Source organism: Dendropsophus ebraccatus, chromosome 1 (genome assembly GCF_027789765.1).
Source record: "Dendropsophus ebraccatus isolate aDenEbr1 chromosome 1, aDenEbr1.pat, whole genome shotgun sequence".
In the NCBI taxonomy this organism is placed as follows: Eukaryota; Metazoa; Chordata; class Amphibia; order Anura; family Hylidae; genus Dendropsophus; species Dendropsophus ebraccatus.
The window spans coordinates 14,444,192-14,470,572 of NC_091454.1; the positions used below are offsets into that span (position 1 = coordinate 14,444,192).

At 44.2% G+C, this 26,381-nt stretch overlaps 1 protein-coding gene and 1 long non-coding RNA gene across 3 annotated transcripts in view; one reads left to right on the forward strand and one right to left on the reverse strand.

The window, feature by feature from the left end:
- The window catches only part of LOC138789269 (uncharacterized), a 95,691-nt gene that overhangs the window by 26,214 nt on the left and 43,096 nt on the right, over nucleotides 1-26,381 (forward strand). The gene's annotated exons all lie outside the window — the stretch shown is intronic.
- The window catches only part of FBLN1 (fibulin 1), a 49,372-nt gene that overhangs the window by 3,361 nt on the left and 19,630 nt on the right, over nucleotides 1-26,381 (reverse strand). Inside the window, exons 2-16 of one of the 2 annotated variants that reach the window (XM_069967858.1) lie at nucleotides 21,940-22,048; nucleotides 20,163-20,301; nucleotides 18,289-18,442; nucleotides 18,131-18,193; nucleotides 17,878-17,979; nucleotides 14,286-14,423; nucleotides 13,906-14,043; nucleotides 13,404-13,547; nucleotides 13,187-13,315; nucleotides 12,280-12,405; nucleotides 11,757-11,876; nucleotides 10,674-10,805; nucleotides 10,427-10,550; nucleotides 3,507-3,643; nucleotides 2,246-2,380 (exon numbers count right to left, since the gene is read on the reverse strand). In XM_069967858.1, coding sequence (XP_069823959.1) covers nucleotides 2,246-2,380; nucleotides 3,507-3,643; nucleotides 10,427-10,550; nucleotides 10,674-10,805; nucleotides 11,757-11,876; nucleotides 12,280-12,405; nucleotides 13,187-13,315; nucleotides 13,404-13,547; nucleotides 13,906-14,043; nucleotides 14,286-14,423; nucleotides 17,878-17,979; nucleotides 18,131-18,193; nucleotides 18,289-18,442; nucleotides 20,163-20,301; nucleotides 21,940-22,048 — 1,890 coding nt within the window. Of the gene's footprint in view, nucleotides 1-2,245; nucleotides 2,381-3,506; nucleotides 3,644-6,646; nucleotides 7,220-10,426; nucleotides 10,551-10,673; nucleotides 10,806-11,756; nucleotides 11,877-12,279; nucleotides 12,406-13,186; nucleotides 13,316-13,403; nucleotides 13,548-13,905; nucleotides 14,044-14,285; nucleotides 14,424-17,877; nucleotides 17,980-18,130; nucleotides 18,194-18,288; nucleotides 18,443-20,162; nucleotides 20,302-21,939; nucleotides 22,049-26,381 lie in introns of those variants that run through there. The other variant, XM_069967867.1, reaches the window with a different exon arrangement.

The window sequence follows — 26,381 nt, forward strand, 5'->3', positions numbered from 1 at the left end:
TTCACAGGTCAAAATTTTAAAAAAAGGTGGATATTTTTAGTAAAAAAAATTTCAATGTTTTTTTTCCTGTTGATCAATCATGGCCTGAGATGGTTGAGAAGATTTAAGCCATGTGCAGAGACCCTTTAAGTATGGCCTGTCTCTCACTAGGATGGATGGTCATGTGACCTCTACTGGATCTCCTGGATCGGCAGCAAGCTACTTTCCTGTAACTGTTTGGCCCCTTAACTAGTGTTAAAAGAGCCCTTACACCTTCAGTAGAATCAGCTAAACGTTTGTTTGGCTAAGGGCCCTATTCCACCGTATGATTATCATTCAGATTATTGTTAAATCGTTTGAATCTAAACGATAATCGTTCGGTTGAATAGTAGTTAACAACTAACGACTGAACGAGAAATCGTTGATCGTTTAATAAGACCTGGACCTATTTTTAGCGTTGCTCGTTCGCAAATCGTTCGCATTGAATAAGAAGTTGTTCGGACGTTCGCAGTAGTGACGAACGCAATAGCGACAACAAGACAACCGCAAGAACGATCATAAGTAACATGGAAATGCGGGAACGATTTCAGGCCTTTCGCAATAGCGGTCTATGGATCATTTATCATTAACAATTATGCGAACGATAATCGTCCCGTGGAATAGGGCCCTAAATGCTGTCTGTCCTGTTCACACGTGAACACTCGGCTTAGCTGACCATTCATGTATTGTGAACGGAAAGGTAAGACAGCTCTGGTGGTGGTTTGTCTCCCTGAAAATAAAAGGGTCAGACAGTTAAAATCCTGTTAAAATGTCTAATCTATATACATTAGAGAGTCAACTGCTTGGTGGAGCTGGCTAACTTTTCACTAAGGCGTATAGGGCCTTAAAGGGCATTTGTTTAATGGTCGCTGCAGAAGTTGGATGTAGCCCTAGGCCATGGACCATAGGCTGTATCCATGTTTTCCAGGACTCCCGAGGGCTGCATGCAACTTCAGCCACCACAGTTAATCAAATGCCTCACGCTCTGGTTCGGATAGACTAAACTATCTGTCACTTATTTATTGTGTTTACAGTACCTCCTGCTTCCCAGAACATGATCCCATTAAGGCCCCATATACACCTTAAGGCCAAGTTCCCACTGCGTAAGTTTTGTAATAATCACGGCCGTTGTGACAATGGCTGTGATTACTACGGAACTTACGTTGTGGTACCTTCTAAGGAATCCTGTCTGAATTGTATACACATAGTATACACTCCGGCCGGGATCCCTAGCGGCGCCGCAAGAAACTGACATGTTAATTTTCTGCGGCCGCAGAAAACCCTGTCAGCGCACACTATTGTGAGCAGCGGGGAATTTGGACGCGGGCGTGCATGGATGCGCACGGATTTGAATTCTGCGGCAGTGAAGATCATCCGGCCGTGTGTGAACATAGCCTAGTGAAAAGCTGGCCAGTCCCGCCAATTTCACAAAGGTGTATGGGGGCCTTGTGGGTTTCCCACAGGGGATTTCTCTTTTTTTTCCTCCCTTTTGGACAACAAATTTGAAGAAAAAAAATCATTTTTACCGGTTATGATTACTACCAGAGGTCACATAACTTGTTATAGTCCTACAGCAGCATAGGATTCTGGGTGATTTACAGACCCATGAACTCTTACAGAATTATGTCTCGAGTCCTCCATTGTCTTTGAGGCCCTGATAGGGATCTGAGACGTTTCATAACAGTCGGCTGTCAGCACTTGCTCTACTTAAAAGGCCAAGATGTTACTTTGACTGAGAAGAAAGGACATTTCTCCCTCCTCTGGGTAGCCAAAACATGAACTTTGCCCCTCTAGGTCAATTGGTAATTGTGTTTATGAAGGTCCTGGGTGAAAACAGATGCCTCCGCCTTCCCTTTATGTGGGCTGCTCCGAGAAGGGTCGATTAAAGCAAGATTTACAAAGTTGTTGTTGCCACTGTAAATTATAAGACTATTACAAGATACCGAAGTATAGGAACTTATGTGATGATTAATGTGGATCACAATATGTCCCTCGGGCCTCCACCACCCTCTGAGAGTTGTACAGGCTGTCATAGGTTTCGCAGAAATGGAAACAGCTAAGTTTTACATTTAAATGCCGGCCATGTAATACTAAATTTCCCCAGTAGTGGCCGCTGCAGATAATTGTCAGGGTTATGAGAAGCCAGACCTGCAACGATCAACTGATTAGTGAAGTTTTTAGTAGAAAATGCTACATAACCATATGGCGAAAGATGAGGAGTACTTACCGACGATGGTTCCATCCATATAACGTTTCTGGATATCGAAGGAGTCTCTTATATTTCCCTCAGTGATATGAAATATAATGTCAGGTTGAGGGCCGGGAGAGTATGCAGGAGTCACCGCGCGGAGGAATATAATCTCTGCGGAAAGACAACAGATAAGGCGGCCATATTAATAATGGATCTTGCTTGGTGATTATCCGATGTGGTTGTCCGGTACCCTCATATTCTGTACTTTTAAATCAGGCATTTTCATTGCCATTTCCGCTGTTAATGGCCAACATGGGAGACCGCCATATAAAGTAGAAGGTCTGTTGCTCAACTCAGCCTTCCTCAGGCCAGAGGACATCCAGTCTGAACCAAAGGATATAGGGGGAGATTTATCAAACATGGTGTAAAGTGAAACTGGCTCAGTTGCCCCTAGCAACCAATCAGATTCCACCTTTCATTCCTCACAGAGTTTTTGGAAAATGAAAGGTGGAATCTGATTGGTTGCTAGGGGCAACTGGGATAGTTTCACTTTACACCATGTTTGATAATTCTCCCCTATAGAGTCTAGACTCGTCTGAAGCAGCCCTGCTCCTCCTTCTTTCAACTAGTTCTCAGGAAATCCTTGGGTCTAAAGCCCTAGCAAAAGATTAAGTAATGACCCAAAGTACTACTGCCACCCCCAATGGGGTACAACTCAAGGCGCATTTCTAAGAGAGCTATGGTTTATAGCCAGTGGGAATAAGCTTCACAAGAGCCACATTGCCTCCTTGGAGAGGGCGCCGGGCCGGGCCTAGTCATCTACCTTGAGCACCTTGCCCCTTACAGATTTGGGCATTGCAGTAGAGATACCCACCATTGATGGAGAATAATTTATGGAATGATCCTCTAACCATTAGGCCCGACCACAAGTTGAGCAAAGAAGAAAAGAGACCCTATTTCCCACTACCCACTTGGTAACTTGACATTTTTGCCAAAGACTATGTTCTTACTCTTGAACCAGGTAAAGAAGAACTGGATTGTTATTCTTAATCCTGTATGTGTTGCTTCAGTCAACATCAGGGCATCTTAACCTCCATTACACCTTATAACTACATCAAGGAATGTCTGAGGGAACCAGAACCATCACCAGTGAAGCCCTCCTAGCACCCGGAGCAGTCCAAGGAACGCAGGTTCTTCTGTAGGCCTGACCGAAACGGACTGTGGCATTGCCATTTCCCTACGTTCTGTAATAGCACAGGGGTCAGCCATATCAAAGGCCTGTCTTCATGAAGCTCACCTTCCGGACGACTGAATTCCCGAGAGGTCGGCAGGGAGATGACAGTGTTGGATATGGAGTGGACCGGATCTGTTATGCAGTTGAAGTCGCTCGGTCGGCAGGATTTAATACAGCGACTGTTGTCTGTTCTGTCATATCTAGAAGGTGAAGGAAGGAAAAGTAAGGTCTATAAAATGTACTATAGTCTCTAAAATATACTATAGTACTTTGTCTACCATAGTCAGTGCTACACACCATTGTGAATGTACATGCGCAGTAAGACAGAAGGCCCACTGACTGACAATGTGAAGGACCCACCGGGCATTTGTCCGGTCCACCAGATTGCCAGTCCGGGTCTGATTGTCACTTACACTGAGAACCACGTAACATTGTGACCGTAGTCTGTGTGGCATAGCATATATTGCCTCCATAACATGCCCATTGCCCTTAACATTGCCGACTAAAGTCGGTGCCCCATAACATTGTCAACCAAAGTCAATGCTCCTATGTGAGCTACAGTCAGTGTTAGTTGTCAGCTAGTCATTGCCCTTTTAACATTGCCAGCCACTTAGCGCCGCCAGAACACTTTCACTGACAGCTGCTATCCCTGTAATATGTTTATCCATACTCAGTGCCTCCATAACAGTGCCAATTGTCAGCAATAGTCATTTCCTCCATAGGTACAGCCCCATAACATTGTCCACCATATTGCGTTCCCTATAACATAAACAACCACGGTGCTTTCCCTGTAACTTTGTCAACTATAGTCAGTGCCCCCATAACCTTGTCAACCACAATCATTACCCCCATTAACAGTATCAGTCACTGTCAAGGCCCCATAACTTTGTCAGTCACTCTCAGTATCCCATAACATTGCCAACCAAGGGCACTGGGAAGATCATTGATGGTGCGAGTAATAATGGCGCCCAGTTGCCCACATTGTGTATACCACTGCCTGCAAGGGCTGTATGTATCATAGAAGCCACTTGTGTGACCCCCTGAAGAGAAGGTGCCAAACTGTTGTCGGTCCTATACCCTTATCTAAATGTATGGATGCATGCTCAGCCAAGTTGAGCATGCATATATATATATATTCTTAAAGACATCCTCACATATCTGCACAACTATGGGAGTCAGCTATTTAAAGGGATACTCCATCAAAAAAAAGATTTGTCATTTACTTGTATTTAAAAATCTCAAGTACTTCCAGTACTTATCAGCTGCTGTATGTCTTGCAGAAAGTGGTGTATTCTTTCCAGTCTGACACAGTGCTCTCTGCTGCCACCTCTGTCCATGTCAGGAACTGTCCAGAGCTGGAGAGGTTTTCTATGGAGATTTGCTACTGTTCTGGACAGTTCCTGACATGGACAGAGGTGTCAGCAGAGAGCACTGTGCAGACTGGAAAGAAAACACCATTTCCTGTAGGATATACAGCAGCTGATAAGTACTGGAAGACATAAGATTTTTAAAATTATATAACTTTTTGACATCAATTTATTTGAAAGAAAATAGAGTTCACCTAAGTACCTCTATAACAATGTAAGAAAGCACACCAAACCATAAACGTAATATTACCTTACTCTGTCATTTAGCGATCCAAACATTCTGAGAATCCAGAACTTTTTTTTTTAAAGCAAAACCAGTAAAAGGGGTCATCCAGGTTTGGAAAAACATAGCTGCTTTCTTTCCAAAACAGCACCACCCCTGTCCTCAGGTTGTGTGGGGTATTACAACTCAACTGTATTCACTTCAATGGAACTGAGCTGCAAAACCACACCCAACCTGAGGACAAGAGTGGCGCTGTTTCTGGAGGAAAGAACCTATGTTTTTCTAATCCTGGATAACCCCTTTAAGAAATCCTCTAATACCTGATCCCTTGGATGAGGTAGGAATTTCACTATATATATCTTTCATGACCTCTGATAATCAAGAATTATTGGTGATTTGGTAGCAATGACACTGGATTAAAGGAACTTTATGATATATAATTTATAAATGATTTTTTTTTTTAATTTACATAAGAGGACGACACAAAATCTTATATTTAAGGGTCATTTTATTTTACATTTGTTATTTTAAACATGGCAATTCCATAGGATAAGGCATAAATGTTCAATCGATGGGCGTCTACGGGAGCCCACCCAACGATGAAGCAAAGAGCATGTAGCTGTCTTCCGAGGGCTAGACCCCCTTTAATTTCCCATTGGTTGGTTTGGGTTTATTTGGCTTTGATTGAAGACCCCAGATTGGCCCATATCATCTGTGGGGAAAGCTGGGAGTAAGGGTTTACCTTTCCCACAGCGCCCCCACAGGAGAAACTAAGCATTACACAATGCGTATTCAAATGAAAGGGTTGTCTATGTAATCTAGGACAGAGGGATAGACGCTCTTTGCAGCTCTATTATATATAACAATGGGTTTTCTATGGTAGACAACCCCTTTAATTCTCCCGACATGTCTGTTTTAGTAAATACGTATATTCCCAATATTATTCTGGAACATGTTCCTCTTTTATTCCTATTGTAAATATATAGATAAAACTACGGCTACTTTGGCCACCACTTGGGTCCCACGAGCAAAGACGATGTTGCTTTGAAAGTCAATGGGGTTGCGTTGTTACCTGCCAGTGGCCACGGCTGCAAACTGGTTGTGCCGTTCCTCTGTTACTCCTCCTGGAAATATTTGGGTGTTACCATTTGTCCTGTCTATGGGGGTGTGACACTTCATTTGAACAGTGTCAGCACCCCCGCTGACAAATGGGATTTTAATTACCCAAAGGGCCTTTTTAAAAATATATATATTTCAATGAGGAATAAAAGAGGAACAAGATAATAGGGGCCCGTTGCCCCTAGCAACCAATCAGATTCCACCTTTCATTTTCCAAAGAGTTTGTGAGGAAAGAAAAGTGGAATCTGATTGGTTGCTAGGGGCAACTGAGCCAGTTTCACTTTACACCATGGCGGAGACTTATCAAACATGGAGTAAAGTGAAACTGGCTCAGTCGCCCCTAGCAACCAATCAGATTCCACCTTTCATTCCTCAAAAACTCTTTGGAAAATGAAAGGTGGAATCTGATTGGTTGCTAGGGGCAACTGATCCAGTTTCACATTACACCATGTTTGATAATCTCCCCCAAGATGTCCCCCCCCCCAAAAAAAAGTAGTTACTAAATACAGACAGGATCAGGAGAGAGAGAAGACTTATAAGACATCTAAAGCGTCTTTAAATATCCCCAAACCACACCAAAAAACGGCATGCAACAAAGTCAACTTAATTGAATCTAAGGAAAAAAAAAAAAAAGCAATAAAAAAAAAAAAAGTAAAAAAAATTCAAATAAAAAAAAAATCAGTATTGAAGATTAACCCCCAGGGCGCCCATTGCTTCAAAGCTCTGCAGTGACAAAGACATATAGTTTGGCTAGAAACGTGTTCAAGGTCCCATGTCGAATGAGATCCATCTGGATAGTTAGGAGGAAGTCCTGGGGCTCTGTGATTGGCTGCTGGACGGCCACAAGGCCGCTGTGGGAGTTGACATTTTTGGTGACGAAATAACCCTTCTCGTTGCCGCTGGTAATGGACAGTTGAACGTTATCGCCAGGGAGCGCATGGGAGGGGCCCATGCGGAATATGTCGGTGGGGACTGGGATGTTGGTGGGGAAGGAGAGGTGGTGATAGGTAATTCGCAGGGGCTGGCTCTGGCACTCATTGTCAAAACAAGGCAAGCGCTCGCAGCGGCTGCAAGAAAAGTGAGAAACAAGACAAGAGAAGAATTAGTGCGGCGTGAAGCGAGCGTGTCAGCAGAGCAGAAGGGTGGCGCGCACCAAGCCACGGGAATGCTTTCTACACTCAAGCTCCACTTGACAGGTTTACAAAAATATTTACGAAAAATAAAATATTTTTTTTAATTATTTTTGTTTTTTTGCGTAGATTTTTTTTTTTTAAGTTTAAAAGTCAGCTTATAACAGAATTTATATAGATCCGTAAATTACTTCTATTAAAAAATCTTATCAGCTGCTGTATGTCCAGCAGGAAGTGATGTATTCTCTCCAGTCTGACACAGTGCTCTCTACTGCCACCTCCTGTCCAGAGCAGCAGCAAATCCCCATAGAAAACCTCTCCTGCTCTGGACAGAGGTGGCAGCAGAGAGCGCTGTGTCAGACTGAAAAAAAACACACCACTTACTGTAGGACATACAGCAGTTGAAAAGTACTGGAAGACTAGAGATGTCTAAATAGAAGTAAATTACAAATATATATAACTTTCTAGGCATCAGTTAATAAAAAAAAAAAAAAAAAAAAAACTTTCTCCAGAATACCCATTTAAATCTTCTAGTCACATCCAAAGTTGTGTTTAGAGTCTATGCTCTATGCAGACAGCAGAGGGCAGCAGTGAGCTTTTGATGTGAATTGAGCAGAAGGTATAAGGCGTATTCCCATCTCGGCTAATATACTTATACTCGTCAAGTAAAATATTTTTGCAAATACATTCTTTTAGCAAACTTGCCTTCTTCTCCTGATATGTTTTTATACCCTTGTTATCTAGGTTACCAACCACCACTCTGCTCTAAAAGCAGTGGTCTGGCAGGTGTGTATATACACCTACAGTATGAATATTTATACCTATTATACAGTATATACACTAGGGGGAGATTTATCAAACATGGTGTAAAGTGAAACTGGCCCAGTTGCCCCTAGCAACCAATCAGATTCCACCTTTCATTCCTCACAGACTCTTTGGAACATGAAAGGTGGAATCTGATTGGTTGCTAGGGACAACTGAGCCAGTTTCACTTTACACTATGTTTGATAAATCTTCCCCTATATTTATATATACACTAGCCAGACCACTGCTTTTAGAGCAGAGTGGTGGTTAGTAACTTAGACAAGAAACTGTCAGCAATAGTAGGGAAAGAGCAGCATATCAGGAGAAGGAGGCAAATTTGCTAGATAATTGTATTTGCAAAAAGTTTTAACTTGACAAGTCCTACAAGTTAGTTCAAATGTGAAAAAAAAAAAAATTCTAAAAACTCGATCATTGGATATTTTATGATACGTCAGTGGAGCTGGGTGTTAAAAAACATTCCAGAACGTTGGCTTGGCTAGAAATAAAGCATCTATAGGATATATACATAAATACACAGGTGGAGCCCAACAACACAAGACGATAAAGTCTTATAAAACCAGACGGCCATTGACTCAGACTAGGGCGACACAGTGACAGCAAATCCCATCTAAGTTGCGCAACCTAAATTTCTTGTTGTGTGACATATTATATTGAATTAAAAATATATATATTTTTTTCATAAAATTATATACCTTGGTAATATAACTTTATTAAAAAAATTTTTTATAAAAGTATTTTTACATTGACTGTGTCTGGAATTGCAGTGGCGTTCAAGCCCTGATCCCTGGCACAGGTGTATATCACCAGCAATACTGAGCCTCTCCTGATGTCTATATAATACATGTTAGCATTAGAATAGACATTACACCGGGGGAAGCTGTCTGTGACACTAATGCCACAGTCTCCTTTGATGTCTATATAACACATGTTAGTATTATAATAGACATTACACTGGGGGAAGCTGTCTGTGTCAGTAGTGCTGCAGCCTTTATTGATGTCTATTTAATACATGTAAGCAATAGAATACACATTACACTGGGGGAAGCTGTCTGCGTCACTTGTACTGCAGTCTTCTCTGATGTCTATATAATACATGTTAGTATTATAATAGATATTACACTGGGGGAAGCTGTCTATGTCAGTGGTGCTTCAGCCTTCCCTGATGCTTATTTAATACATGTAAGCAATACAATACACATTACACTGGGGTAAGCTGTCTGCGTGACTAGTGCTGCAGCCTTCATGTTAGTATTAGACTAGACATTAAACTGGGGGAAGCTGTCTGTGTCACTACAGCTACATTCTCCTCTGATGTCTATATAATACATGTTAGTATTATAATAGACATTACACTGGGGAAAGCTGTATGTGTCAGTAGTGATGCAGCCTTCCCTGATGTCTATATAATACATGTTAGTATATTAATAGACATTACACTGCGGGAAGCTGTCTGTGTCAGTAGTGATGCAGCCTCCCCTGATGTCTGTATAATACATATTAGTATATTAATAGACATTACACTGGGGGAAGCTGTCTTTGTCAGTAGCAGAGCACTGCTGCAGCACTAGTGACACAGACAGCTTCCCCTAGTGTAATGTTTAGGGAGACACAATATCTGCATTTAGATATGTAACTGTCTCAGCACCAGAGCTTAAGCAGCTCTGCAGTTCCCAACACAGCCATTGGTGGCAGCAGAAGTGCGACTAAAAAACTCTATTTTGTGCAACCGCCAGGTGGTCACAGCGTGACACCATCCACTAGGAGGAGGTGTGCATGCTGCAGCTTAGCCAAGCCTCTGACACTTTAGCCCTTAGCACAGTCTAGGCTGACAGGTTGCCTTTAATCAGGGCTATCACCTATACAACCTTATAGCCACCTATCGGACACAGATCCTGATATAAGAATGTAATGTGAACAGATACCAGCGGGTTGGACGCTGCCCATGATACGCATGCTGCTGCACAGAGCACAGCCCCGCACCTCTCCTGTGCCCTGGGTTATGGGATAGAGGGGAAAGATTTCATATGGAGATTCTTTTTAAAATAAGAGCAATGCAGAGCTAAATATATAGAGATTTATTAAACATGGTGTAAAGTGAAATAGGCCCCGTTGCCCCTAGCAACCAATCAGATTCCTTCTTTCATTCCTCACAGACTCTTTGGAAAATGAAAGGTGGAATCTGATTGGTTGCTAGGGGCAACTGAGCCTGTTACACTTTACACCATGTTTGATATATAATGTGTAGGAAATCTATAAAAAAAAAAAGAAATTTAAAGGTGAAAATCTTTATCATGTGCAAATACAATGGACTTTACTCACGTCTCAATGGCTTTGCGGTAGTTCTTGGGACACTCGAACGCTAGACACTTGTATCCTCCCTGGATGTTGAAGCAGGTCTCAGTACCGCTGCAGTTATGCGTCCCCGTCACACACTCATCCACATCTGTGAAGGATACAATTATATACATATATATATATATATATATATATATATATATATATATAGACTCCAGAAAAGTACATTATATCGGTGGAAGTGATTGATGGTGGTCGCCTCCATACATACCCTGACAGTTTCGGCCATTGGGGGCCAATGTGTATCCGGTGAGGGGACAGGTGCAGCGGAAGCTGCCGGGAACATTGTTACAGCGGTAAGAACAGATGTGTCCACCGGTTGGTAGAGCGCATTCATCAATATCTATAAGTGTAAAGTATATAATGTATTAATAGATAGATAGATAGATAGATAGATAGATAGATAGATAGATAGATAGATAGATAGATAGATAGGAGATCTAGTAACTCCACTCGACACTATGCAGTGTTAAACCCTTCACTAGAGAGGACAAGTCAGTGATCATCTCAACCCATGCCGTGGACAAGGAGAGTCACAGTGCAGGACAGTATCCACAAATCAGAAGGCTAGGAACTGATCCGGATAGAGCAAATTTGCTAGAAGCCTATGAACTCTATCTCGCAGCATGGGGGGAAAGCAGAGAACCCTCAGCATTCTGCTCATCCCAGGTTACAAGGTCTGGGCCTTGTGTCACCCACTAGGACGGGTCATCCGACACTGGTAGGGCAATAGGTTGTTCGAAGACCCAAGAGTCAAAACACGGGCACAAGTATTCTCTCTTTCTTCTCAAGTATTCTTCTACCTCTACCTCCAACATCCTGGCAGAGCACAGTACTACTTGGGTTGGGACTCTCACGACAGCCTCCCCTCTACTCTTCTGATTCTCTACTCTCAGATGATAAAGAGACTGTGTGATTCCTCACCCCGCACCAACACAGCACACAAAAATTTCTTGGGTCATTTCCCCTTTCTGTGAGTGGCGGTGCCGGTAGTCCGGGTGGGTCATCATTCCACTCCTGACCACTGTGACAACAGCCCAAGGGACCCTGCAACAACCCGTCAGGTCACTGTCCACAGGGGAACAAGGTATAACCGGCCCTTTAAACTAACCTTTGTGCCCAACCGGCACTGGTGTAAGGACATAACAACACTGGGCCCTGCTATATCTCGGCCAACCACCATAGAACTGGCGTCACACCTCACCATCTGGCAAGTGACCGGCCGTACCTCCTCCACACCACCGCAGGAGGTCACCAGAGATAGATAGGAGATAGATCATTAATACTTTTTTACCTTCACATGTGATTCCATCCAGATCACTTAGCTGGTATCCCCGGCGGCAGTAACACTGGTATGAGCCGTACACGTTTGCACACTCCTGGCTGCAGGGATTGCTATTACATTCATCCACATCTAAACAATAAAAAAATATTTCTGTAATCCCAAGGATGGACACTATAGATCAAGGGATGCCAGGAGCAGAGCTTCTGAACCCTGCAGTTCCTGACACAGCCACTAGCAGCAGCAGAGAGACCACATGACATCCTTCCTGCTGTTAGTCTATGAAACATGTACACAATAATTATATATATATATATACTGTAATTTATTTATTTATTTTTTTTAAATATGCCAGGTTTTTTTTTATCAATTATGGAAATAAATCCCTAATTTCCTTCCATTGCCATTAAGGACCCTTCTGCACCATACAGAGGCCTATGCTCTGTCCTAATGGAGGTATTACGTGGAAACACTACAGTGATCTACCTTCTTGTTACTATTCCTTAAAGGAACTTTTATATGTAGGTTTTTTCACCTTCACAATTCCGGCCATCCAAAGCCAACTTGAAGCCGGTGGAACAGCTGCAGTAGAAAGAGCCGGCGGTGTTTTCACACTTGTGGGCGCAGATCCGTCCTGAGTATCCTCTGCACTCATTAATATCTGGAACAAGGATTAGAGTAGATTAAAAATGGGATTTAAATATTTTCAGGGGCGGTCACCAAATGGCTAAAGGTGGGCTCCTCCCTCTTCCCTCTCACAGCAAAGAGACTACAGCTGCATTTCCCTTCTCCATCTTCTCTCTCAGAGCATGAGTCTTTGACAGCGGTAGATAGACTGCAGCCACATCCTCCTCCTCCTCCCTCTCCCCTCTCACAGTATAATTTACACAGGCTGAGGTAGATAGACTGCAGCTTCATCCCCCTCCTCCTTCTCACAGCATGAGTCTCACACAGACTGAGGCTTATAGACTGAAGCTGCATCCCCCTCCTCCTTCTCACAGCATGAGTCTCACACAGACTGAGGCTTATAGACTAAAGCTGCATCCCCCTCCTCCTCACAGCATGAGTCTCACACAGACTGAGGCTGATAGAGTGCAGCTGCACCCCCCTCCTCCTTCTCACAGCATGAGTCTCACATAGACTGAGCCTGATAGACTGCAGCTGCATCCCCCTCCTCCTTCTCACAGCATGAGTCTCACACAGACTGAGGCTGATAGAGTGCAGCTGCACCCCCCTCCTCCTTCTCACAGCATGAGTCTCACATAGACTGAGCCTGATAGACTGCAGCTGCATCCCCCTCCTCCTTCTCACAGCATGAGTCTCGCATAGACTGAGCCTGATGGACTGCAGCTGCATCCCCCTCCTCTCTTTTATCTATTATCAATCTGTATTAATCTGATACCTTCTATAGCCGGTATGGACAACGGGACTGTAATACTCACCAACACATGATCTGCTGAGGGTGTCAAAGTGGTAACCAGCTCGGCAGTCGCATCGATAGGTACCGGGCACATTCAGACATGTGTGCCCCTCACCGCAGGGGTTCTGGATGCTGGAGCACTCATTTATATCTGAAGCCAGAAAATCAATGATTTCATACATATATATGGCAGAAAGAGCTGGTGCCAGGTATACCAATACCCCAAGGGTGCCACCCACCTTCGCACTTTGTTCCATCTGCACTCAGGTGGTATCCCCGTCCACAGTTGACCACATGTCGCTGACAAGTGTAGGAACCCTCAGTGTTGATACAGGTCTGACCCTGAGGACAAGGCGCATTGACGCTAAGACATTCATTGATATCTGGGTAGAAAAAAAAAGGCATTAAAAACACGTAGAGGGTTAAAGGGACCATCCTATAATAGGGCATAAAACATTGAATGGTAGAGATCTGATATCTGATATAATAGAGGAAATAATCCTGGAGTCCTAAGACTACCCTATTCTCCCTCAGAGGAGGATAGTACCTCCAGCCCATCTAATAAAATATTAGATTGGTATAAGGTACCTGTACTCTATATAGTGCCTAGCTGTTATGCTATGTCTATGTTACAGGAAAGTGTGTAGATTCCATTGTTTGCCAGGTCCGGAGGCAATATATGAATATATGCACCCCCCTCGTAAAAAAACGAACGGGAAAAAAAAATCTGTCTAGTCTTACCAATACAATTGCCCAGTGCATCCTGAATGAATCCAGTGCTGCACTGCACTTTGGGGCGACAGCGGAAAGATCCGGGCGTGTTCTGGCAGTTGAAGGTTGGGAGGCAGTTGTGAGTTCCAGTTGCACACTCATCAATATCTGCGAATCACAAAAATCATACTAATTCTAAGGTTATCAGTTCTGGTGTGCTACCACTAGGTGGCGACAATGTGTAATGGAATAGTGATCCTTATCACAACTTAAAAACAAAGACTCCTACCACCAGGGGGCAGCATCCTACAGGCTTTACTATGTATTACACATTGTTATTAGAAGCTGCGACGAGTAGAACGTTTTTTGGCACTAAGCAAATTCTTATCACAGATATAAAGCCCCCATACCTTTACAACTGTTGTCCTCTGTAAGTTCGTAGCCGGTGCCGCAGTTTATTTCCCTCTGACAGCGGAAGGATCCGAGCTGATTGATGCAGATCTGTCCCACCTTACAATTGTGCGTTCCCGCAATACATTCATTTATATCTGTGCAAATGGAAAGAAACGATGAACAACTAACAAGTCTCGGGCATCAGAATGTGACTGCTGTGACAGCAAAGAACCCAGAATGTAAGTGCTGTGACAGTAAAGAACCCAGAATGTGACTGCTCTGACAGCAAAGAACCCAGAATGTGACTGCTTTTACAGGAAAGAACCCAGAATGTGACTGCTCTTATAACAAGTAACCCAGAATGTGGCTGCTCTCACAGTAAAGAACCCTAAATGTGACTGTTCTTACAGTAAAAAAAAAAACCTAAATGTGACTGCTCTTACAGTAAAGAACCCAGAATGGGACTGCTCTTACAGTAAAGAACACAATGAATGTGACTGCTCTTACAGTAAAGAACCCAGAATGTGACTGCTCTTACAGTAAAAAACTCAGAATGTGACTGCTCTGACAGTAAAGAAGCCAGAATGTCACTGCTATGACAGTAAATAACCCAGAATGTGACTGCTCTTACAGTACAGTACCCAGAATGTGATTGCTCTGACAGTAAAGAACCCTAAATGTGACTGCTCTAACAGTATGGAACCCAGAATGTGACTGCTCTTACAGTAAAGGAACCTAGAATATGACTGCTGTCACAGTAAAGAACCCAGAATGTGACTGCTCTTACAGTAAAGGAACCTAGAATATGACTTCTCTCACAGTAAAGAACCCAGAATGTGATTGCTCTTACAGTAAGGAACCCAGAATGTGACTGCTCTTACAGTAAGGAACCCAGAATGTGACTGCTCTTACAGTAAAGGAACCTAGAATATGACTGCTCTCACAGTAAAGAACCCAGAATGTGACTGCTCTCACAGTAAAGCAACCTAGAATATGAGTGTTCTGACAGGAGAGAACCCAGAATGTGACTGCTCTGACAGGGGATAACCCAGAATGTGACTGCTCTGATGGTAAAGAATCCAGAATGTGACTGTTCTTACAGTAAGGAACCCAGAATGTGACTGCTCTTACAGTAAGGAACCCAGAATGTGACTGCTCTTACAGTAAAGGAACCTAGAATATGACTTCTCTCACAGTAAAGAACCCAGAATGTGATTGCTCTTACAGTAAGGAACCCAGAATGTGACTGCTCTTACAGTAAGGAACCCAGAATGTGACTGCTCTTACAGTAAAGGAACCTAGAATATGACTGCTCTCACAGTAAAGAACCCAGAATGTGACTGCTCTCACAGTAAAGCAACCTAGAATATGAGTGTTCTGACAGGAGAGAACCCAGAATGTGACTGCTCTGACAGGGGATAACCCAGAATGTGACTGCTCTGATGGTAAAGAATCCAGAATGTGACTGTTCTTACAGTAAAGAACCCAGACTCTGACTTCTCTTACAGTAAAGACCCTAGAAACTCTGTAGGTTTTATCTGCCCATTGTCAGGCCAAGTCATCAGCATTACAACAAAGAGGGGTATGCTGTGTCCATTATAACCTACAGAGGGGATGAGGGGAATGAGTGAGCAGGGAGAGGAGAGAACCAGTCCTGCAGTTTGGAGACTGGGCACAGAAAACGCTGGATTCATAGGTCAGACTGCTCAGTGCTGGTCTGGGAACTTGGTGAGGTAAGATTGCAGGATGTTGTGCTGTGCTGGCTCCTATACATGGGCTGTTTCCCTCCTCTTCCTGCTCACTCACCCCCTAAACCCCTCCCCTCTCCATAGGTTATAATGGACACAGCAAACCCGTCTTCACTTTGCTTGAGGGGGGAGGCAGAAAAACAGCTTTTTCAGTACAGAAGGAAGCTCTTTTGCCTTATAAAACCTATTACAGAGTTTCTTCAAATCGCTCGTACTATTCATTTCTGCAAAGTTGTTTCTATGTGACGGCTACACTTTAAAGGGGCAGCGTTGTGTGTAGTGGATGCTGCAGCTGATGCCAAGCAGGGACTTACAACTTGGAGGAAAAAAACTAATCCAGGAAATCATGCAGGAAAAGAAAGTGAGATCAGAGGGAATAATCCTGGAACAGCATCACATCTGCTGGGGCCCTCTACAGTCATAGCGGTTATAGAAGTCGGACCCCCCCTTTATCCCCATTCGCCTGGCATTACTTCTAGCCATTCACAGAGGTCAGGCAATGAAGAGGTTAACACACACGGACCACACAGGCAAGAAAAGAGAAAAGCAGATGTAAAAAATATTTCAATAGAGCCTCCGGGAAATGAATCAGAAGATCCCTGGCCTGGGTCCAGCGCCTCTTCAGTACCCCTCTCCCCCGTCCCTGACCCCAGGTTAGCTGCCAATTGGAATCAGCCCATTCTGCCGGAAGGTTTTATATTCCAGCGGTAAATGAGATTACAAGTGACACCGGCTCTATACACATACACAGCACTCGTCCATTTTTCCAGACTATCGGACATAGCAGTTCCAGTAGTTTGGAAAAGTAATAGGAAGGTCATTTAGGGATGAAACAAGATGAATGTGACTGCTCTGACAGTAAAGAACCCCAAATGTGACTGCTCTGGCAGTAAAGAACCCAGAATGTGACTGCTGTGACAGTAAAGAACCCTGAATGTGATTGCTCTGGCAGTAAAAAAAACAGATTGTGACTGCTCTGACAGGAAAGAACTCCAAACGTGACTACTCTGGCAGTAAAGAACCCAGAATATGACTGCTGTGACAGTAAAGAATCCAGAATGTGACTGCTCTGACAACAAAGAACCCCAAAAGTGATTGCTCTGACAGTAAAGAAACCAGAATGTGACTGCTGTGACAGTAAAGAACCCAGAATATGACTGCTATGACAGTAAAGAACCCAGAATGTGACTGCTCTTACAGTAAAGAACCCTGAATGTGATTGCTCTGACAGGAAAGAACCTTTAAATGTGACTGCTCTGGCAGTAAAGAACCCAGAATGTGACTGCTCTGACATCAAAGAACCCCAAATGTGATTGTTTTGGCAGTAAAGTACCCAGAATATGACTGCTGTGACAGTAAAAAACCCAGAATGTGACTGTTCTTACAGTAAAGAACCCTGAATGTGATTGCTCTGACAGGAAAGAACCCCAAATGTGACTGCTCTGGCAGTTAAGAACCCAGAATGTGACTACTTTGACAGCAAAGAACCCCAAATGTGATTGCTCTGGCAGTGAGGAATCCAGAATATGACTGCTGTGACAGTAAAGAATCCAGAATGTGACTGCTCTGACAACAAAGAACCCCAAAAGTGATTGCTCTGATAGTAAAGAACCCAGAATGTGACTGCTGTGACAGTAAAGAACCCAGAATGTGACTGCTATGACAGTAAAGAACCCAGAATGTGACTGCTCTTACAGTAAAGAACCCTGAATGTGATTGCTCTGATAGTAAAGAACCCAGAATATGACTGCTGTGACAGTAAAGAATCTAGAATGTGACTGCTGTGACAGTAAAGAACCCAAAATATGACTGCTCTTACAGTAAAGAACCCTAAATGTGACTGCATTATACGGCACAGTACCTTCACAGGAGACTCCATCAGGTTGGAGCTGGTAACCGGCATAACAGGAACAGACCACACTGCTCCCGGTGTCTCTGCACTGCTGGGTGCACGGTCCGCCACCTGCATAGAAGAACAAGGGGAGACGTAGAGTTCATCTGCATTACATATCCATAATCCGCAAGATTAGCCTGAGAGTTTACAAGAAAGCAGCGGAGTTCTCGATGCAGCTTTGGATGTGAACGGAGGAAGAGATCATATTGTGATCACTCACCTCTGCATCTGTCGTTCAGGGACGGGTCTTCATTATGGGCCAAGGGGAGCAAAGAGTTGGTGGCTTTAAAAAAAATAAATAAAAAGTAGATTTTTAGTGATGTTTATCATACCGTGGCGGCTCTAGCACTTTCTATAGCTGTATGCAGACTATCGCACCTTCATCCTGGTTGGGGGCTTCAATGCCCTCCTGTCCTTTCACACAGCAAGCCCTGAACACAAGGCTGCACTGGTAGCCCAGGAACAAGCCCTGCTCGCAGCTTTCACCCCGGGCCTGGGCCTCTTTACCCAGCAAGCAGCAGTTGCAGCATCTCTGGAATAGAAAGGATAAGAAAAACCATGGAGGACACCACAAGGATGTGTGGAGACTTACTGAGAACTCTGGGGAAAAGACTCTTTGGCGCCACCTTTTGGTTAATGAGTATGCTCCTTTAAGAAGCCTTAGAACATGATGCTTACCTCTGAGTGGGCCAACAAGTTTACTGAGCAAATTTTAACTGAGCAGCTCCTGCTCCTGTATGTGTTTGCTCTGGTGTTTGTGAGGAGTCCCTGCTCATGTATGTGTCCCTGCTCCGGTGTTTGTGAGGAGTCCCTGCTTCTGTATGTGTCTCTACTCCTGTTTGTGTCCCTGCTCCGGTGTTTGTGAGGAGTCCCTCCTTCTGTATGTGTCCCTTCTCTTGTATGTGTCCCTGCTCCTGTATCTGTCTCTGCTTTGCTGTTTTTCAGGGGTCCCTGCTCCTGTATGTGTCCCTGCACTAGTGTTTGTCAGTAGTCCCCGCTCCTGTATGTGTCTTTCCCCAGCATTTGTCACAATTCCCAGCTCCTGGAGCTGTCTCTACTTTGGTGTTTGTCAGAACTCCCTGCTCCTGTATGTGTCCCTGATCCTATATCTGTCTCTGCTCTGGTGTTTGTCAGGAGCCCTTGCTACTGTATGTGTCCCTGCTCCTGTATGTTTCCTTGCTCCGATGTTTGGCAGGAATCCTTGCTCTTGTATTGGACCCTTCTCCTGCATGTATCCCTGCTTCAGTGTTTGTCAGGGGTCCCTGCTCTTGTATGTGTCCCTGCTTTAGTGTTTGTCACAATTTCATGCTACTGTATCTGTCTCTGCTTTGGTATTTGTCAGTAGTTCCTGCTCCTGAATGTCTCCCTGCTCCTGTATGTGTCCCTGCTCTGGTGTTTGTCAGGAGTCCCTTCTCCTGTATGTGTCCCTGCTCCTCTATGTGTCCCTGCTCTGGTGTTTGTCAGGAATCCCTGCTCCTGTATTTGTCCCTGCTCCTGTATGTGTCCCTGCTGCGGTGTTTGTCAGGAGTCCCTTCTCCTGTATGTGTCCCTGCTCCTGTATGTGTCCCTGCTCTGGTGGTTGTCAGGAGTCCCTGCTCCTGTGTTTGTCAGGAGTCCCTTCTCTTGTGTGTGTCCCTGCTCCTGTATGTGTCCCTGCACCTGTGTTTGTCAGAAGTCCCTTCTCTTGTGTGTGCCCCTGCTCCTGTATGTGTCCCTGCTCCTGTATGTGTCCCTGCACCTGTGTTTGTCAGGAGTCCCTTCTCTTCTGTATGTCCCCACTCCTGTATGTGTCCCTGCTCTTGTATGTGTCCCTGCTTCTGTATGTGTCCCTGCTCTTGTATGTGTCCCTGCTCTTGTATGTGTCCCTGCTCCTGTATGTGTCCCTGCTCCTGTATGTGTCCCTGCACCTGTGTTTGTCAGGAGTCCCTTCTCTTCTGTATGTCCCTGCTCCTGTATGTGTCCCTGCTCTTGTATGTGTTCCTGCTTCTGTATGTGTCCCTGCTCTTGTATGTGTCCCTGCTCTTGTATGTGTCCCTGCTCTTGTATGTGTCCCTGCTCCTGTATGTGTCCCTGCTCCTGTATGTGTCCTTGCTCCAGTGTTTGTAAAGAGTCCGTGCTCCTGCTCTGTGTCTCTGCTCTGGTGTTTGTCAGGATTTGTTAGAATATGCATAGGATGAATTAAAGGACTAGTCAACCTATAACCAACCTCAGCGCTGTGCACTAGTTCTCGTATCGGTCCTAGCAGATCTCACCTTCACAAACCTGGCTTCACAAGTGGAAGAATTTTCCTGTTCACTTGTATCGCAGGAGTTTTTCTCCGCGGCAATGTTAATTCCATTTGTACAGTGCAATTCCTCCAGCTGGTTTAGGCAACATTGTTCTTGGATTACTCTAAAGAAACGGGAACAAAGAATCATGAAGCTTCTATTGGAAATAACAGGAAAGAAAACCTTTTCCCCAGGAACAGCGCCACCCCTGTGCTTAGGTTGTATAACTATATACTTTTACAATTGCGTCATATTTGGGTTCGTGAAAAAAAATAAAATTTTCTTTTTATACAACATGTTTTGAGGACTTCAATGTTTTCTTCATCAGGTCACTACTATTTGGCCTTATTCGGGTTAGTAAAAAGTTTTTTTCTTTCTTTCTTTTTATACAACATGTTTTTAGGACTTCAATGTTCTCTTCATCAGGTCACTACTATTGGGTCGTATTGGGGCTCGTGAAAAAAATTTTTTTTCTTTTTATACAACATGTTTTGAGGACTTCAATGTTCTCTTCATCAGGGCACTACTATTGGGCCATATTCGGGTTCGTGAAAAGTTTTTTTTTTTTTCTTTTTATACAACATGTTTTGAGGACTTCAATGTTCTCTTCATCAGGGCACTACTATTGCCCCACCAATTTAGCTTTAGGGCTCAGGAGCCTCTACTAATGTGCAGAGAGGAGTAGCTGTATCTGGATATCACATGCCGGTCCGCTCCAGCTACTGAATTGCGTTCACATGTGATTCCGCTTTCAAGTCTCTGATGTTCTTTCCCAGGAGTGAACGTTCAAAGAAAAGAGGATTTCCTAATTCAGTCTGCCGAGAACTCTCCCTGTTTCCTTATGTCTACAAGAAAAGCTTGTTGTTTAGCTAAAGGCTTAGAAAGATTCCTTTTATTGAGAGCCAGGGAGCCCGGAGCCAACTCCGATATCTCCGACTGATAGAAATGGAGAGTCGTAATATAACCCTTCATCGCCCTCTGTAAACCATAGGACTGATAGGGACGTGTTCTTGTCACGGCAGGGGGAAGGATTTATGAGAGGAAACGCTTGTAAGAATTCAGGATGGCTTCAGGCCACACATTTTCAGATCTTTTTATTGGCTTTGGCATTGCAGTACCAGTTTTCTATAAAATTATATTTTTTTTTCCAGAAACAGCGCCACCCTTCTATAGTGGACATACTTGGTATTGCAGCTCATTCCTATTATAATGAATTTCCCTAGTGGAGGGTTATAGAAATTAGTGGCCTTCATTTATTTCAATTTCAAATGAAAATTAGTGGCCCTCATTCATTTCAATGGGTTTTCTGCTGTTTTATGGTTTACAAGTACTCATGATGTCCGCTTCTGGTCATAATAATAAAAGCATAAGTGTCATCAGCTTCCTCCTTGTCAGTCACTCTTGTGGCCGCAGCGTTCACAAGAGGCCGCTCTGTCCTGTCTCTGGTTTCGGCCCTCAAGTAACATCACTGGAGTGCAAGCGTCAGGACAAGGGGAGAGCGGCCTCTTGTGGCCACAAGAGTGGAAGAGGAGACGCCTGGACCCAGGTGAGTATAAGTATTTGTTTTTTTATGTTATATGCTATATGGGAGGGGGAGTACAGGGGGGCTATATACTACTGGGGAGCACAAAGCGGGTGTCTATATACTACTGGGGGAGCACACGGGGGGGGGGCTATATACTACTGGGGAGCACAAAGCGGGGGTCTGTATACTACTGGGGGAGTGCACAGGGGGGCTATATGGGGATACGTCTTTGCTCACCTGCATTGTTTGGAGTCGGAGATGGAGGGGAGGCCGGCACAGCCCTGATTCAGTGACGCCCACTCAAACCCGCTGGTGCAGCAGACATCCAGCTTCACCTCAGCAGCAACTGCAATAGAAAATATAGTAGTTACCCATGAACATTTGCAGCAGTGACAGAAAGCATGACTACTAACAATAGGACAATAACAGGCGTGGAGTCGGAGGGGGCATATAACCACAGATCGCCCCCTTCTCCTCTCCCCCCTTTTGGATTGTGCAACCATTCCCTGGGGTTTTATGTTGTTGTCTGAGCTCCAGTGACTGATCCTGAGCAGTAAAGAGCTCAGACGTCTGCATCACCCGGTGCAAAACAAGAGCAGATCCTGGGAAGGGAAAGAATAGGGGGAGACATGTGGGCTGCTAAAGCTGACCAGGCCGGGTGACTTATAGGGGGCTATTCAATGATAAAGGTCAGAGGGCCGGCCTGACACTGGAGCAAAGCTGCTTGGTATATTGCCTCCCGCCAATATGGTATACGGCTGTGCTGTGTACAAATAACTAAACCTAGACATCAGCATCATACACCAACCAAAAACCCATCTGATAAGCTGTGTGCAGCTGCCAGCATCGTGTACCAAAAGATAATATACCGTACAGGGCCAAACCGCAGCGACAGAGCTCGTATAATCCCACCATACAGTGCACAAATAGTATGACCATGCAATACCAACATGCAGTGCTCAAATACCACAGGAAATAATAACACCATAAAGTGCTCATATAAAAGCTCTACATAGTGTGCCAACCTACTGCGTTCATATAACACTACAGTGTACCAAAATACAGTGCTCATATAATACCAACATACAGTGCTCATATAATGCCAATATACAGTGCTCATATAATACCAACATACAGGGCTCATATAATACCAACATACAGTGCTCATATAATATCAACATACAGTGCTCATATAATACCAACATAAAGTGCTCATATAATGCCAATATACAGTGCTCATATAATACCAACATACAGTGCTCATATAATACCAACATACAGTGCTCATATAATACCACCATACAGTGTTCACATAATACCAACATACAGTGCTCACATAATACCAACATACAGTGCTCATATAATACCAACATACAGTGCTCATATAATACCAACATACAGTGCTCACATAATACCAACATACAGGGCTCATATAATACCGCCATACAGTGCTCATATAATACCAACATACAGGGCTCATATAATACCGCCATACAGTGCTCATATAATACCGCCATACAGTGCTCACATAATACCAACATACAGTGCTCATATAATACCAACATACAGTGCTCATATAATACCAACATACAGTGCTCACATAATACCAACATACAGTGCTCATATAATACCAACATACAGGGCTCATATAATACCAACATACAGTGCTCATATAATACCAACATACAGTTCACAATTGTAGAAGAGCATAATGGGCACAAATCTTACAGTTTTGGTCAAACTACAGAAATCCTGAGCAATATGGCTGAGCCTATACACAAGCAGCAGGCCCTCTTAGATGTAGTGACACGATAGTCACCCAGCTTTCCCAGAAGCAGATCTTCTGTTTGCCAAACTCCCCAATGTCTTCTGTTTAGTGGAACATTCCCCGGCAGCCGGTGAGGATATTCCAGCTATTCCCCGTAGTGTGTGCACAGGATGCTGCCAACCAGCTGCAGCGCTGACTGTACCGCCACTTGGCAGCGAGGCCTAACACATCATTCATCATGCTGAAAAGCAGCAAACTCCGATCCTGAGTTTATAATAAAACACACAGTGAAAAATAATACCTTCATTTTTTTTAATCTGCAGGGAATTTTTTTTTCTTAAATTTTGAAATTTCTCGAAAGAAAAGGTTTTACATCCTTTTCTTAAGTGGAACAGTCCAGGTGAAACAAACTTGAAATTTTACATAGTATTAAGTTCAGGGGGCAGGGCATGACAGGGAGTTTACTGTACTCATAACAAAGAAGACGGGGGCTAATACAGAGATTGTTGGGGGGTAAAGAGATCAGACTCAGTGCCGGACTGGCCCACCAGAGGACCGGGGAATCCTCCGGTGGGCCCCCAGCTCAAAACCTGCAGTAACGCTGATTGGCGTGTCATTTCTCACAGTTTTTTTATTGATTGGCCCTCAGGATCATTTCCTCTGGTGGGCCCCAGATACCCCAGTCCGACACTGGTCGGACCCCCGCCATCTCTTAGTATTTCCCTATCCTTAACAACCTCTTTAAGGTGTTAAGAACTGTCTGCAAAACATCTGGTGATCTCTCCTGGCCTCCCCATACACATGAATGTTTGGCACGGCCCAAGATTCCTGCGTTCCCTTTTGGGAGAGGTAAGCCGCCACCAGACAGCTCTGGCTTTTCCTTCCATGAAAGAAAGGGTTGAGTGGCAAAAATCCTTCACACCCGGCCCTTATCTCGGAGGCTTCCATACTCTTCATACTGTAGCCAACTTGAGCATAAGGTGTATGAGCACCTATAGATCTCACCATGACTGGTGACCACCATGCTCCGTCTACGTTCATCGGAGAGTTCCTAACCATAGTTATAAACCCTTGTTGTTGGCCCTATACATAGTATGATTCCACACCATCCATTAAACCATCCATGATGACCCAATGAAGACCAACTAATCAGTAATTCTGCCGTAAAGGAGAAGATGGGTTAGATTGGATTCCAACAGGCTCAATCCCTTTGTTCTCAGTGAGATAAGTGTCACTATCCATTCAGAAAAGATATATATGAGTCTTGGTAGAAATAGTTACTAAATAATAGGTGAGTGTTCTCTATGGAGAGGAATCATCTACAAGCAGACTCCTCAGGCACCAGGTCATTCCTTCAAGAAGAGTAGAGAGAAGAGTTGATCGGGACGGATTTTCATTGCCCGTTCCTTCTCTCCATTGACATCATCGAGTCCGGGGGATCCCATAGACTTTATACTGTTGACTGACCTTAGTAGTAGGTATATGGGCACCTTTAGGCAACTAGTGACGGCAGAGGAGTAATCTCTGTCTTGAGGTCTCTTTCTATCGGAATTGGATGGTAACCAAACAAGGGGCAAATGGGGGTAAGGCTGTCTCTTGTCTTGTTTTGGGAATGGGGAGACACGAACTAGTAAAAACCACCAGTCCCATTGGGGGGTGGGGGCACAGTATTTTCTTTTTTGGCTTCATATGCTTCTTCTCCTCGTTTTAAGTCACCAAGTGGGGCAAATGCCCTTTGGACCATCCAATGAATCCACCATGAGAAGTTGTTGGGTGGTCATTCAGCAGGCTTGACCCGGAGCTTCATTATGCAAAAAGGTCCACAGAGTCACAGTTACGAGTCTCAAAACCCAGGACTGGCCAGATAACCCTCAAGGGAAGGACCTGTTCCTGTACGGAGACCACCAAAACTACCATATTAGGTGGCCCCTCCCTCTGCTAGGTCCTTCCCTGGAGGGATATCTGGCTACTCCCGTGTTTTGAGCCTCGTAACTGATGCTCTGCGGACCATCAATGATAAATCTGCATCAGCCACCACCACCAATACTGATGTTCTAGGTGGTAAGAGGGTATTTGGGCCCCCAGGACCCTGGTGTGACTGCTACCCTCACACCCTCTATAGCTACTGTATGTCCCTAGCACCAAGTGTTAAGTTCTCTGTCTAGTTTTACCGCCCACATGGTCCTATCATTTCTTCACTTGAGCTTCAGACTTCACGCAACGCCCCCGAAACAGATAAAATCATTCAGACATAAACAAGAGCCTCTCCGCCATCCAGATGCGTAGATACATATGTAGTCATTCATGTCCCTGCTTTCACTCCCAACATCGATCAGACACAGTGAATAACAATACTGTAGAATCACAGCCAATCCCGGAGCCAAACACACGTCGACAGCGCAGCTTGAATGTTCTACACGTTTCTGGTGCCGGCCAGATGTCCTCGTCTTGCTAAATGGATTCGGATTTTAGATACAAATCAAATCATCAGGATAAACAACGGGACGGCCGAAACCAAGATGTCAGCCAACGGGTTATTGAGGGATAAACATGGACATTTCTACGTCATGCGCTGGACGCATTTCACCCTACAGCAGGAGGTCATATAATATATTCTACCGTATACCATAATATGAAGAGGAGCTTGGGATCAGGTGATCATGTAAAATTGGTCCAAATTAGAGATGAGCAAAACTCCTGCTCGAGAACATCCGAGCCCGATCAACTGGCATTTGATAACCGGTGGTTGAAGAGGTTGGATGAAGCCTTAGGGAGTCCTGGAAAACATGGATACAGTCTATGGCCTATGGATGTATCCATGTGTTCCTGGCATCCAACTTCTTCAGCCACCGGTAATCAAATGGCCAAAGCTCAGGCTTGAGTTTTACTCATCTCTAGTCCAAATCTCACT